The 15,847-nt window shown below is 38.3% G+C and overlaps 1 protein-coding gene across 1 annotated transcript in view; it reads left to right on the top strand.

The window, feature by feature from the left end:
- ADAMTSL3 (ADAMTS like 3) overlaps positions 1–15,847 on the top strand; it is a gene marked incomplete at both ends in the record, with an annotated part of 174,629 nt that overhangs the window by 86,996 nt on the left and 71,786 nt on the right. Inside the window, 2 exons of the mRNA XM_079540837.1 lie at positions 809–1,045; positions 14,847–14,973. Of these exons, the coding sequence (XP_079396963.1) occupies positions 809–1,045; positions 14,847–14,973 (364 nt within the window). The remainder of the gene's footprint in view (positions 1–808; positions 1,046–14,846; positions 14,974–15,847) is intronic.

Genomic DNA, 15,847 nt, shown 5'->3' with positions numbered 1-15,847 from the left:
TCCTTGTGTGCAATGCTTTAAACAGAAGAAATGTCTTAGAATATTTCATTTCAAATATTGTCAAAGAAGCATTTGTTGTATTTAGTGTTTCATCTATATTTGCTGAGGCTGTGTGTGGAATAAATTCTAGAACTATCTCTTTAGATCAACACCAATGTAAATTCTATTTTATTTCAACAAAATAAGATATGAATTTTCCCTTAGGGTAAAAAAAATTTTTGTAACTGTACTAAAGGAAGAGGCACTGATGTCTCTTCCTAACTCTCCTGCCCCATTTTTGAGGAATAGTGAACAATTGATCAGACACATTTTCATTTCTTAGTGTGTAAGTATCAGCATTATACATCTGTCACTACTCAGGTGTATGAACTGATGAATGAGTGCAGAATGCTTTGAAATCCTTAAGTGGAGAAAGCTATTGGGAAGAAAAATATTAAATATCAGTTATCTCACAACAGTCACTTAAAAGGCATAGCTTCCTATAGAAGGTAATTCTTACTACAGAACCAGATTTTAAAATTGAATGTGTCACACAGTGTCATAAAAGTAGCATTTTTAATTACTCTCACTTATCAGTTGTGCTAATACTGGAATATGGGCAATATTCTATTACCTGTACTGCAAGGAATGGATTAAGCAACATAAATTGTATTAATACATGCGGTAGAACACTGTAACATATTTGTCATAGCAGATCAGTTCTTGAACCAAGCCTACCTTAACAGATTCAGCATAATTCTTCAGATAACTACTACAAATGCAAAGGGCTGCCTATTTGTATAAATTAGTTCCTTTGGTTTGTTTTCAGGACTGCCCTTCAGATGTTGGTGACTTCAGAGCACAACAATGTTCAGCCTACAATGATGTCAAGTACCAGGGGCATTTTTATGAGTGGATCCCCGTGTACAATGACCCTACTGCACCATGTGCCCTGAAGTGTCAAGCTCTGGGAAAGAACTTGATTGTGGAGCTTGCCCCAAAAGTACTAGATGGTACTCGTTGCAATATGGAATCCCTGGATATGTGCATCAGTGGAATATGCCAGGTATGTTCATGGTGGAGATCTGAGTTGCTTTTGCACATGAAGTGGATGCTTTTCGGTTATTTTTCATCTCTATGCATCAGTTTTCTTTCAAAGTATCTGCAAGGACAACCAGCTGGATCGTAGATAACTCACTTTCTGTTCTATGCAGAAGTTCCTGATTGCCTTAACCACTGATACTCAATATCAATATCAGGTCAATAACATTCACTCATTCTTTTACTGTAACTTTTAGTCATGTAAAAATTACAGAAACTAGTAATAATCTCCTTCTCCGAGTGTTGCATCTCATGAACTCTGCTAAGGAGAAAATTTGATATATGATGGGCTCCTGCTGAGAATGGTGCGTGTGTGTGTAAGTGTGTTTGCTGTATGTGTTGCTCTTGTCTCTTCATTTCTTTAAGAAGCTCACAGTTTATGCAGTGAATATGCCTAAGTAGTAGTATTTCTTTTTTTAACAGGGTACATTCTAAAGATCTGAATCCTAAGTTCCTGCGATCCCTATTGTGTATTTGCAATTTATAGATTTCAGTTCTAGAGAAGAGGTTCCACCTCTGTTAAAAGCATTAAAGATAAGAAACAAGGCTTGCTCAGCTGCCAAATTCTTGATTTACATGACTTCATTGGGGTTATTCTTTGATGGAAGAAGTAGTCTCAGGCTTTTGATATCCAGCCACTTAAGACAAATGTCCCCAGGAATCTGATGATTGGGTCAGAAGCTCCAAGTGCCAGAACAAAACTGGTTGGCAGATGGGTAATACTTCACACATAACCAGCTGAAGCTTCTTTGCTTTTTCTCATCTCCAGGCTTAGCACCTTGTCAGGAGGTGTTGTATCTTTATTGACTGTCCTGGATCAGGAGCCCTAGCCTCCTTATGACCTTGAAGCAAAGCCAGACAGCAGCATAGGATCCCAGTATTTTGTGCTGCCTTTGTAACTGGGGAACAGAAATTTATGAGGGAAGGCAGTATTGCAGTTCTTAGGCTTGAATGTCATCATTTTTCACCCCAGTTTTAGTACTAGCCAGCTGCTGGTCATTCAGCGTTGTTCCTAGTTCCATCCAGTCCTTCCCCTACTTTTCTCCCTGTCTGTCTCTGTATTACCACATTTGTTGTATCAGCTTAAAGGCTTTGGGCAGTTGGAAGCAGCTATGGTTCTTGTCCTTGCACACCCACAGTAATTGTACAAATGTGCTCTGTGTACCAAGTGTATAAGAGGCACATAAGGTGATATTAATAAACTTAACATAACAACTTTCTGAAGCAATTTCTTACTTAATAACTTGTAATCAGTCATTCTGAGTTTTTCCAAGGGTGGTAAACATTATTACACAGGCTGAAGTTGAGACTGAATTAATGGTATGTTACTGATATATTATTATAATTAGTTTTTTCTCTCTGACTTGTTCTGTTAAACGCCTAGAACACATGCAGCTCAAAAATACAGGACACAGCCTGATGAGCAAAAGAGCTTCATTATGGGGGGAAAATACAACGTGTTTGGCAGAACTATGGTGTGCAGGTGACAGCAGCATTAATATATGACCTGGACCTTGCTGTGAGTACTTGCAATACCAATCATGCCAACACACAATGCATCTGCTGCCTCTGTAATTGAAGAAGAGTTCCTTACAGTCTTGCCCTTCAAGAGACAACATTTGTCAATAGTATTTCACACTGGTGTCCATCAGTGTTCATTACACTGCGTATTTAGATAGGATGTACCTTTATACACACTAAAAGCACTTGCAAAATAATACATTTCTTTCGCAATATTGTTAGTGATGTTCCTTATTTAATACAAAATTTGAACCTGGAGGATACCAATACACTTTGCAGATGATACATCTACAGAAGCTTCTGCTGTTTGTGTCTGTTGCCACACTATTACGCTGAATCTGATGTACTTTGAGGTCTTGCAAGAATAGCTTGGAGATTTTTTTGTTTGTTTTTAGTAGTTTTGTCATTATCAACACTTGCAGTTTTATTTACTGAAGACCTTTGAAGTCCTTGGTTGTTTGAATAACTTCTTTTCTCTTTGTGGGGCAGAGTGGAAATGTTGGTTCCTTGTGAAAGGACTGCGCTAGGGAGGGCTTCCTCAGAAACTGACACCAGTCTTTGTTACTACTCCTGTTTAAGCAGGAAAAGAAAACAAATTGACATCTAATATTTCCTGGAAAAATATTGTTGTTTAGTCAACTTCTGTTAAGAGAGAGAGAGAGACAGCAAAAACCTTGATTCTTCAGTATTGTTGCTATAAGATCAGTCTGTTGGGCTTTGACATGTACTTGGCACAGCCTGTAAGTAACTTGGCAAGCACTTTTACAGTGAACTCATCTAAATAAACATGTCATACTGCTGATGTGGATATCTTCGCTTTTATGCCTGGGAGCACTGAAGAGTGAGTATAAGGAAACTGAATTGCTTGAGTCCTTTTCCAAACTGGTGCTGGTTTTGCTCTTTTATTGTCTCAGAATGTTGGCAAGTTTTATAAGATCTCAGTTTCCCCCGACATAAGCACTTCATCCATTTCCTTCCTGTTGGTAAGATAGGGATGCAACACAAAGCTTTCCTCTCAGATTCTTGTTCTATCAATCTCCCGGGCAGAGCGTGAATTTAAATGTACAGAGACATTAAGTTTCCCATGTCCAGCTTCAATTCTGATTCTCTTCATTTCCCTTAACAAGTACACCCAAACTAAATAACTATGTCCAAAAACTAATGAAACTAAACTGGTTTCTGGGTAAGAGTTCTGTGTCTTTGGGAAAAATAAAATCCTAGGGTGGTGGAGCAGAGAAAAGTTTATTGAGAAAGTTAATAAGACATTTTGGGGTTGTCTGAGGCTTAATTCAACCTTTTTTTTTTTTTAATTGTTATTTTATTCTATATATTTTTTTAATTTATTGTTTTTGTCTGCTACTGCCTTTCTTCTGTTACCAAAGCAAATATCTGGGTTTTTTGTGCTAAATAGGGACAGGTCAAAACTTCACTGCTGGGGAGGATTTTCACACTTCTGATACTTTTTCTACTCTCTGTGCAACTCCCAACACATTTTTTCATATAATATATTCCTGCTGTGCCCATCTGGATGTGGGTGGAGACATTTAAAAACATCTGCATGTCAGACGTGTGTGGGCAACGCTTACCCAGTTACTCCGCCTGCGCTGGGGCCCTGCCTGGCCTTGATTTTTGTTTTTAATTCTAGTTTGTGATTTTTTTTTTTCCTACCAAAACACAGAATTAGGTCTTGTTTCAGTACCTAAAATGGTTACACTGATAATTTTTCTAAAGTGGAGTAATGTGTTTGGACAATAAATACACACATCACCCAAAACCACACATCACCAGTCCGACGGAGCGGTCTGAGTAGTTCTGTCCTAGGCTGTCACAGTTAGGTCAAGGATGATGTAAATCCTCCGATGAACTTTCCATTTAGTGTCAGTGAGTTGTTTGTGCTCCAGGAAAGGCAGACACTACACTATGCTTTGTAGCATATGGCATAAATTTAGCTGACATTAGAGCACATCTCATATGTCAAGTGGAGTGCCGCTGACTTCTGCCATGCTCCATGTTTCTGTCATGTGTCATGATATACCAAGAAGGTATCTCACACACTTGCCACCAAAGTGTTTTTACCCTTGATGTAAATATCTGTCAGTTTTCATTGAAAGCTGTTGCTGTAAGCCTTTGGAAGACAGCACATTTTTTCATGATCTTGTGTGAGCTCTGCTTATGGTTACAACTTAAAATGATAGAGGTTTGATAATGTCTTCTCATTCTGACTCCCTCTGTTCTGAGAGCTGCTTTCTCCCAGCTCTCTGTTCACTTTGGCTGTTTTGCATACATCCCCTGTGGGTTCCTGTGGATACTTCTTATTGCTTCTATGTTAAAGGACTGCCCAAAGTGCACAGGAAGGTCTGGTGTTCAGATACCGAGAAAGGGACATTTCCTTTCCATCCTATATTACTGCAAACTTCCCAGTGAAAAGCACAGCAAAGAGTAAAGGATTTCATCTCATTTAAAAGTATATGTAGGAGAGGAATATAATACAATATTGTATTGTTTAATAGTTTCTAATTTTTTATTCTTATAATGCAGAATGAGGCATCAAAGAATATTTTGTTTTTTAAAGGAGGGATTTGACTCCTTAAAAATACTACTTTTCTTTTTTCTTTCCTGAATGTACTCTAGTGTTTAACTTGAATTTCAGGAGTTTAAATAGCTTCCTAGATTTATATCTTCTAATTCTTACTCTTTAGAGTAATCATACTGAAGGAGTTTTTACTTAAGATAATCTTTTCTTTTATTCTACTTGGAGTAGTTGTTCCTCAAGTAGCAGTATAAAAGAACATCAGAGAAAAGCAAAAAACAAAAACCAAGCAAGCAAACAAAAAAACAACAGCAACAAACCACTTGCAGGCTCTTTTTTATATTTAAAAATAAAATGTCCACATTACAGTTTTTGCCTTTCACCTCTTTAGCCTTCACACCTCAAGTAACTTACAGGAGGAATCGATTTTGAGGTAGCTTACTGTTAAGCCAGCCTTCATATTGCATCCTTCCCCAGTACCATAAATAGCCCATCAACAGCATACAGTGCTGGGACTCCCATGCAGAGACCTGTACTCCATCCACATAATTCTGCAGACGCTCGTGCTGGCAGACTGGACCTTATCCAGAATGACTATGGGATTTGCTCACATAGATTCAATAAATCTTTCTAGCCCAAAGAACTACATATCGAAATCTCCGTGTGACTGTACACGTGACATCCCATTAAACCGAGCGGGAGCTCCAGCTGCAAATCAGCTGGGAAACATTGGTGCCTGTCCAGAAGTCCCATGGAAGGAAAGGGCTGAGCACGGGTTACCATGTCCTGTGTGACCAGCCAAGGCTCTGCTCTGTAGACTCCTAGACTTGGCTTCCTCTTCCATGGAGGCTCTCAGCACTGCCCAAGCCAGCAGACTGCACTGTAAGAATTGCACTCGAACCCTTTTCATGTCCCAGCCTGCTGTGAGATAGCAGCTCACTTGAGATCATATTGGCAACCTGCAGGAGGACTTGTGTGGCACAAGGGGTGCTCACAGATACTGAAAATGTCATTTGGAATCACTTGCTTTTAGTTAGCAGCTGTTCACTGCTACTAGAAATTGTCGTCTGTTTTCAGACCTTCTGTTTTTCTCCACACCGCTGTTTCTAATGGAGGATTACTGCCCATAGGGATTTCTTACTGTCTAAGTTTATCCTTTCTGTCAGATAGGGGTGAGTTTTTTTCTAATCTCTAGTTCCTTATCTCTATGTCTCTTTTTCTAAGTGATTCTTTGCCAAGTTTTGTTTTGTTTTGGTGAGCTTTATATAAATATGATTTTATTTTCCAGCCTAGCAAGGTCCTGCAGCATGTGAACGTGATAAAGTCAGTACAGTAACTCATGATTTGGATATCTTGTTGAACTAGAGTCTTCAGATCCCCTGGTGCTGTGGCAGATATGGCTGGAACCAGTCAGAAAGTCAGAAAAGTAACTTGATTCCATATATTGATTTCTTTTTCAATAGCATTCTCACAAGGAGGAAGTCCAGTGGGAATTTGTGTCCTACCCTCCGTGTCTGCATGTGCGTATTTTCTGAAATGGGAATCATATAGGAAAGGGTACTTGCTCTCCTGCTGGGTGGTCCTATGGGCTCTCAGCTGCTCCAGCATGTGGCAGATCCTGCAGGAAGACTTACATGTTTTGGAACCACTTTGTTTGATAGCAGTGGATTTGCAGAATTACAGAACGCTCTTTAGCCTCCTGCCTTCACATATGAAATATCTGTAAAAATACGTGGACAGTCCATTTAGGAGCCCTTCTGTATGCAATGAATTTAATGCACTGTATGTTTTACCTTTCATTTTTTATTGCTTTGCATTCTTTTTCTATGTATTGAGGGCTGAGAAACCTGAGCATGATGGTATGTCTGCTTGTGCCCATCGTTCTGACATATTTGTTGTCCTTTGTTCTGAGTTTTGGATATTGACACACTTTGGCCCCACTCCTTGCTTTCTTATCTACAAACAACTGAAAACACACAAGAGACACCTTCTTACTCCCAGCTGGGTCTGCTGCATTCACCGGCCCTGCAGTGATGGGCTGGGTGATGGACTCAGTGTCAGTGCATGCTTAGAGTCCCTGAAGGGGCCATGTTCTGCTTCTTAGCAGATGCTGACAGCCAGGTCAGCTTCTTGGGGCTGCTGCTGAGCTGTGCTAGCTCTGTAGTAGAGATGTGAGACCCAGTGCAACGGTTCAGCCTTTGATAGGCTGAGCTTAGTAACAGAAGAGTTGTAAGACAGAGTTGTGAGGCCATATAAGAGCAAAATCATGGCTAAGACCAAATTAAATCTTCAATGAGGATAAAGCAGGATTCTACCTGAAAGTAGAAACTCTTCTACGTTAAATAAATAAATACAAGTAACATTCTAAACTGGAGGAATGTTATCTTGTTATCTCTTCCTGTTTGTAGAAGTTCATTTAGTTGTTGATGATGAGCATGGGAAAGAGTGGGAGGTTTTTACTGTATATTCTCTCTATGGACATATTTTATCTATGTAGAAATAAGCTACAAGCTGAAGCTATCACAAAGCAAGGGATGTGAGCAGAGATTGCGCAGTAAATGAATAGATGGGCTCTGAATGTCAGCCTCTGGATTCTATAGCAGGGCAAATGGAAAATACTAGCTAAGGCAGAGCAGAACTTTCCCATGATGAATTTTATACTTATGTTTTTATTGCCATAAATTCCCATAGCCATATTTAAAATTAATTATTTGTTGTGTGGATGCAGACATTCCTAACATCTGCCTGCACTGTGATTCTGGGGTAAAGCAAGTAGAGCAGGAGAAAATGCAGCAAATAGCTGACACTGATGCAGTGAGATCTGTGTAGTGGGATAGCAGATGTGCCTGTATAGTTAAATACAGATTTAATTTTTCTGAGTTTTGGAATTTTTAGTGTGTCTGTCTGTAAAACAGAAATTCTTTTTCTTGTGAGTGAGACCCCAAGGACTTTAATTTTCCCTCTTGAGATTGATTCTAAGAAACTGCAATGTAGATTTATTTTAGTGAGCACATAGGAATTTTTCACTATTTTCTTGTTTCTTTTACTAGTAGATATTGAAGTAAAATGTATGTCCTTTCTTAGTTAAGTTTCAAGACTTGGAAATCATTTTTGCCAGAAACAATTCTGATGGCATCTTGTACTTTGTGCAATGCTGTTAACCTTTGGATGTTTTTCTTCTATTTCAATCTGAATTCTGAGAAAATAAATCATTTTGTTATGACAACATGAGCTCTACTGTCCTGGTGGTATGGCAGTTCCATCCCCGGGCTGGATTTGTTTGGTGTAATATTCACTCAATTCTCACTCAGTATTTTTCACATCTTAACAAATTTCACAGGCAATGGAAGCCAACTGTGCCTGGGTTTACACCTTTCAGTCTTTACACCCTTCAGCAGTTCAGTAGCAGTGACACCGTATCTTTGTGAAGAATAATTGTCTCTATTTGTGCATTCTGCAGTGCAGCTCCTTGTTTCTTTCATGCATTAGGCATATCGGGCACTTCTTACATTGGCTGAGTTCTTACTTTCGTTGAATTTCACTAAATGTCACCTGTACATCTGTGCCACTATTTGCAATCTATTTAATGAGTACACACAGATGTGCATCCTTTGAAATTGCCAGGCTAGTGAATAAACAAAAGTGCAATTGTAGTGAGAGTGGATTTCATCTGGATTTCTGTGTAGTGAAGCAACTCCAGAAGGATGCTAATTATGTCACTGTGAAAGGTTGGTAATTGATTTTCTGCTTTTATTTTATTAAAGTCAATCACATTGATAAAGAGCATCACTTCCTTACGTTGATCTCTGCCTGTTTCTTGGGCAAAAATAGAGCAATGAAAAAATGTTATTCACTGATGTTATCCCCTTAATCATCACTGATAAATGAGACTATTAATCAAAAATACCATTAGAGTCATTTGAGAACAATATGGTAGCACTTAACACATATTTGACTTCAGCATGGATATTTGCTGAACATTTAAATAATCTAAGACATAGTAGATAGGGAGAAAGAGAGAAAGAACAACGCTAATGCGACTTCATAGAATATATTTATCTGCCACAAATAACAGCAGCAGAGTTTTGATTTCTTGTGTTTTTGTTTTTTTTGTTCTTTTTGTAGCTTCAATTTAGACAACTTAGTATTTTGTCTTTTCAGACTGTACCTAGATCTCTGGCTCCAGAGGACAGAGAAGCAGGGAGTCCTTTTCCAAACAGAAATATTGTATATAGTTGTAGGTATTGCTGTGTATAAATTCATATTTTCAATAGCAGTAGTGATAACAGTTGGTGCTTGTTATGCAAAATCTTGGTGTTTTTTTCTCATGTTTCACCTCAGTGTTCTTGTTATGTGGAGTGTGAGTACATCTTCAGGCTCTTTATTCAAAGCATGTAATCTTGAATCTTTAGCATTCCAAAAATATTTCTTATGATTGACACGTAATACTTTTATAATTGACAACTCATGTCCCTGGAGTTTATTCTATAAAAAATGGTGTCATACCTGTGTTGAAAGAAAGTGCCTCCAGATGGAGATGAGTAGTCAGTTAAGGGAATAGCCATGTTACAGGGGCCTAAAGCAACAAGCAAAAACTGACATTTCAAAACCTGTATCTGCATTGCTCTGCATGGGCAGTTTCTAGTCATTAAGGGTACACTGAAGGAGGACTGAAGTTTGCTAGGTTTTTATTACAGAGCTTTTTTGCTGTATGGGAATCTGTCATAAATTTGTCACTTTGCAGTACTTTTTTCATCACAGTTAACTATAAATATTTCCTTAAGAAAGGAAGAACCTTGAGTTTAACAGATTATATTTTGACCTTCATAAATCAGAATTAACATGCCATATTCATTTCTTCATTTAAGTCTAATGCCTCATCTTGAAACCCTTCTAAATGTTAAAGAAACATCTGTGGAGGCTTCTGAGCCATTTTTTGGATTTATATCTGCAAAGATATTTGTAATGTTCTGCAGTCACCTCTAACACAGCAGCAATTTCATTAATCTTTCATCTGTATTACTATATTTTATACCCTGACCTTTTGCTCTTCCTTTGCCTTTCTGAACTCACATGAGCATTCTGAGCACACCACAAACATTTCACACCCCTCAGTAGTGCATTTCACAATAGCACCGTCTGGTTCAGAAGTTTGTTGCAGCAGAGTGTTTCTGCTCACTTGTGACAAAACAGTAATATTCTTTTGCATAGTGGAAAAGCAGAAACATACTGTAATGTCCTAAAATAGTCGCATATCATGCACCAGTTTGAAAAGAATCTCCGTCCAAATTCATAACCCCTCATTATCAATTTATTAAATACAGAAAGTAATCATGTCTCAAAGCTTTTTTTAAATTTCCATGTCCATTTTGCTAAACAATGGTCACTATTTCCCCAGCTGCTTATTTGTGTAGGAACTTGCAATATAGTCTTTACAGTACTTGAACCGTTTTTTGATTTACGACTTTTTTTCTGGATTATTCTTTTAATTTGACGAGGTCCCAATGCTTCTATTACATGGTTTGTATTGTCACTTGTTTCATTTATGCAGTTTATGTTATTATCACCTAATATAATTATTTTTGACTGTACCCTAAAAGTGTGCAGATGTTTTCCCAATCTGCCTATAATATTTATAGCTGATCCCTTTGCTCTGTAAACAGCTAGCAATATGGGCTAAATTAACCCTAACAAACACCTTAATCATGAAAATCATCAGACCCCTTTGGCTTGCTGCAGTGCTGTGTGAGATGGGAAAGGCTGTTGCCATATATCACTTTCTAGACCTTGTTGTAGCTCTGTACGCAAATATACATGTACTCTTCAAAACATTTCCTCGAACGCTGTCTTTGTTTTTCTAGCAAAGTTACTGGCTGTGGTAGAATTATGGAATCGTTCGGGTTGGAAAAGATCACTAAGATCATCTAGTCCAACACCACCACCATCATCTAGACCCGTCACCATCATGATCACTAAACCATGTCCCTAAGCCACATCTATCCTTTTCTTGACAATAATTCCTACCTTAATTTACAATCCTTGGTGATATGCCAAGGGCCTGATTTCTAAAGCAGCACCTTGCAGCTTCCTGCTCTTTTAGTGTGATCCATGGCTGTCCAGCTTGTGTGAAATTCTTTGCTGTCAAAGTTTTAGAAACAAATACAATAGGCCAAGTCTTGACACTCAGTTTTGAAGTACCCCCTACCTTAGCGCTGACGTATGGTTTGCACACTTACTGAACTACCTCTAAAATCGAAGGCTTGTCACATTAAATTCTGCAGGGTGTTTTTGGGTTCTTAATGCTGAACAGTCTGAGATTCTTTGCTCATTACAGGCATAAATTGTGATCCTACTTTGAGTTATTTTTTTAATTGTATCCTGGGTTATCACTGTATACTCATAATAATTGATATAAACACAATCTCTGAAAGAACTGGAGGTGCATAGATCTAGTCAGACGTGTTACATTTGCTGGCAGGGGAGCTGCAAAGCTTTCCCTCTACCTAAATCCCTAGCATTAGCAGCCAGCACTCCTATTTTATTTCTGTGGCATTTATGTATTAAAAATTTAGCCATAATACCCTGTGAAACAATTATGGAAAGTATGCTGCAGTGCTGATTATCTTTTCCCTTACATTCCACATTGGACACAATACTGCCTTGTGTTTGCACAGTTGTACTGTTTTGTTATATGGAATGAGAGTTTGTTTTCATAGTGGATATGTGAAATACCTCTGTTATACTGTCTGCCTATTATTGTCATGTTGGCTTTTAATGGCATGGTCTTGAGAGTCTTTTGCTTGCTCAACACCCTCCTCTCACCAAAGGACTGCAGGATCTGTAGCCTACAAACATACAACGGCTGAATCTAATAAAAATACCAATGCCTTACATACAGTATCACAGCATGCAGCTGAATTTTTTCCTTGGAGAATTAACTGATGAGTGAATAAACATATTCTTAGTATTTAGAAAATGAGATTACATTATAAAATGGAAACGTGTTTGTAAGATCTACTGAGAGCCTGTAGTAGCAGTAGTTCTGACAATTTACCTCCACGAGCTAGGATTACCTTTGTGAATGAGGGCAGGAAAAGCAGTGGTGAGCAGTAAACATTTGAAAAATCTACTTAAAGGAAGATGAGGCTATTTCAAGTACTGGTTTTATCCCCAGCATCCTGGGAGCACCATCTGAATGTGTCAGAATCTTTAGCACATCTGTTCTTGCAACATAACTGTGAGGTGGGGAATTGCAAATTTACCCCTTTCACAGATTGGAAATTGGAAAGCAAAGGAACTGTTCAAAGGTCGAGATGAAAGTCTGTTGTGGAACTGGAATTTGAAAGAATTGTCAACTCTAAGGTCACTATGCCAACCATTGGATTATTATATTCCTTGAAGTTTTGTCAGCTTTCTGATGCACACAATGGCCCAGTTTGCTTCTGGTTCTGAAATTCTGTCATTTTCTTTTATTTCCCTGTGCTGATTGGTGACAAAATGGGAAGATAAACGTATTCAGATTCGTTTGCAGTCTTTTTTTTATCTTCTTAGTTGATGAGCCAAGAACTAAAGTAAAAAAAAAAAAAAAAAAAGAAAAGAAAAATCTTTAATTGGAAACACATTTTAATCTCTAATGCAGTCTCCTGAATTACAGTACTGGAACATGTATGCATTCATATACTGCTTCTATGCAGTAAACAGGCACCTGTTCTGAGGCGGTCTGATTTGTTTGTTAACTTGTTGCCTTTCAAAACTAAGATCTTATTAGCATTTAAAACTTCACTAACATGAAATCATTGAATTTAATCTGTTTCTTTAGCGATGCTACAGAATCATGTTTGTATTCAGCAGTACATAACTTCTGAGTAAGTGATTGTCATCCCAAACAATCAAGTGACATTTTATGTGGGCCGTTGCCCAGCAGTATGTTCAGATCTGTTTGGGAATGGCCTGGGTGCCAATCAGGAGGCCACAGTCTCAGATAGTGGCTGTTTGATAGAAGTTAACGAAGAGTCCAGTGATCTTCATTCCTTATTACATCCTCTAAGTTCCTGTCATTTCCTACCATTACCTAGTTCCACCAGCGCATCTTGCACGCGCCTACCAAACAGGAACGCTGTGTGCCCCTTTACTAGAAGATCAGCATGACTTTGCTCTTCAAAAAGGAATATGGAAATGGGATTTTTGATGTAAGCTATTCACTACTGTCTAAGCTATTCTCCAGTAAGCTTGCTTCTCTGTGACCTGCTGTGAGGTGGCCAGCTAAAAGAAGTAAAAATTAGGGAGGTGCCTGCCTTTCAGCACAGCACACCTCTCAACTCACGTGCCACAGTAGTTAATGCAAATAGCTTTCCTTCATCTTAAGGCAGTGAAGGATGTGGGGAACTGGGAAACCAAGGGCCCAGGAGAGGGAGGTGGGCAGAAAATGGAACCTTAGAGGTTACATTTCTCCCTGTTTGGCAGTAGGCATGCAGCACGTGTGCATCTGTTGGAGACTGGAAGACCCAACCCTGCCTGTTACGTGTGGACTCGATCCCCACCTCTCCATGGGGATCATGTGTCAGTTCTGGCATAGCACAGATGCGGTGGATCTTGGCAGCTAAGATTGCCCCTTCCAAGCATTTTTATATAGGAACAGGAGTGTACTGGCCAATTTCAGAATTCTAGCACTGCATTTAACTGTGAGTTTCCATAGTACTTTCTATCCATTTGTCAGTTCTGAGTTTGTTTAAACATATATATATATGATTTCCGTAATGAATTAGCTTGCTTCTCAGGGAAGTGTGTATATAAGAAGCTGAGCTGAAGAACCCTGAAGCTGCAGAATAGTTTCTTTGACACACTGCTCAACATTTGGTCCTCCCTGCAAATTTCTCCTAAAAACGTTAAAGAGTAAGATAGGCGAGACTAAATATTTATCTTCATTTCAGCATTAAATTGCTTCAAGTTTAATATTGTTCCTCTTCTTCCCTTTCTTCCTCTCATACTTCTTTTAGGGTGGCTGAGGTGAAGAAAAAGGAAAAGTAATAAAAATGTTTTCTTCGTAGTTTGGATCTTTTTCAGTTGACAGATTTTAAAAAAACAAACAAATTGCTTTTGGAATTTCGGTCATTGATTAAATCTGGGTGTTTTTACAATAATCATTGCAAGGCTTTATAAATTTTTGGCTCATATTCAGACACAAAAATGAAAAATCCAAAGGCAAAGACAGACTCATGCAGGTTTTGATGTAAATGGCAAATAGATCTACACTGATGTCATTTATATTCTGAATATCCAGGACACTAGATTATAAGCACTGCCCATATCTGCTTGTCTGTAAAGCTGAAGCCTGAATATCCCTTAAATATTCAACTTGGATTATTTCACTGCATTAATCCTTTCTCAGACGTAATTAAACAGGTGATGAAAAACAAATTGTAAATATAGCTGTCCCTTGTGTTAGAAAGAGTAGCGCTCCGTGGTGTGCATTCACATAATGGGAAACTGATTCATATATTGCCTGTGCTTGAATACCTTAATATATCAGTTGTTGTGGTTCATCATTAAAATTGTGGAAATGACAGTGCTTTTAAAATATATGGCAAGATATGCTTTGAAAAAATGAGGCCAGCTCATAAAATCGAAAGGATAACATAATAAATAAAATTCCAGAAACCTGAGCATGTCTACTACAGCTTTGCCCTCCTTCTGACTGTGGTGTTGATGTTGGCAGGCAGTAGGCTGTGATCGACAACTTGGGAGCAATGCCAAGGAAGACAACTGTGGAATCTGTGCAGGAGATGGTTCGACATGCAGGCTTGTGAGGGGACAAGCTAAGGCACATGTCTCACCAGAAAAAAGTAGGTTGCAAATTGATACTGTGATAATTTATCCTTGACTGTTTTCTGCTTGTATATTAACATACGTATTGCGGAGTATGACCTTTTCTCTATATACTTATTTGCAGTTTTCCAAAGCTACTTACTCAGAAGTCTGTGCTAGATTAGTCTATTGAAATTCCATGAGGGATACCACACATAAGGGTATAGCTAGGAAAGAATTTGAGATATGCATTTTTTGTAGAGCAACTTAATTCATTCTATCAGGAATAACTATCAAGATACACACCTTATTTTAGAGAGTGTCCTCATGTTGCAATATGTGTGATGCTGCAGCAAAACGTTTTTAAATCATGGAAACATCTTATAGATGGCTTTATGGAAATTGTGGTGTCTGATTGAAAGTGTCTGGTTTTCAACTTAGCTTTTTTTTTTTCTTAATGTCTAAAGACAGTTGAACTTCAGAGGCAAAGTGAGTACTTCCATGATACAAAAAGGATAATGTTAATTTGACGCATGGTAACATAGTGTGATCATTTGTATTGCATAATTTATACACATGTATTAAATCACATAACAAAGCAACAAAGCAATCTAAGTTAAATAGCGAATATTTTTGTGCCAACATCCTTCAGTGCCAGAATTTATCACTAGTCAAAATGCCTTCTTTTTTTTTTTTTTTAATGCTCTGGGTGGACTATCAGTGTCAGCAGTTGCTTTGTCTTTGCTAGAAGCCTTTTTCAGATGGGAGAATGTAGCTCAGTAATTTATAAAGTTGCTGTTCATGCTACAATGAGCATATGCCTTCAGCATTTACACTGAGCAGAGTTTCCACAGAGGGTTACTCTTTGTTCACTTTGTCATATCAACTGCCCAGAGCTTCTGCTTAGTGCAG

This window comes from Tetrao urogallus (genome assembly GCF_951394365.1).
Source record: "Tetrao urogallus genome assembly, chromosome: 11".
Taxonomy (NCBI): domain Eukaryota; kingdom Metazoa; phylum Chordata; class Aves; order Galliformes; family Phasianidae; genus Tetrao; species Tetrao urogallus.
The sequence above is the reverse complement of the archived record's forward strand: the minus strand, read 5'-3'. Positions and strand labels throughout refer to the sequence as shown.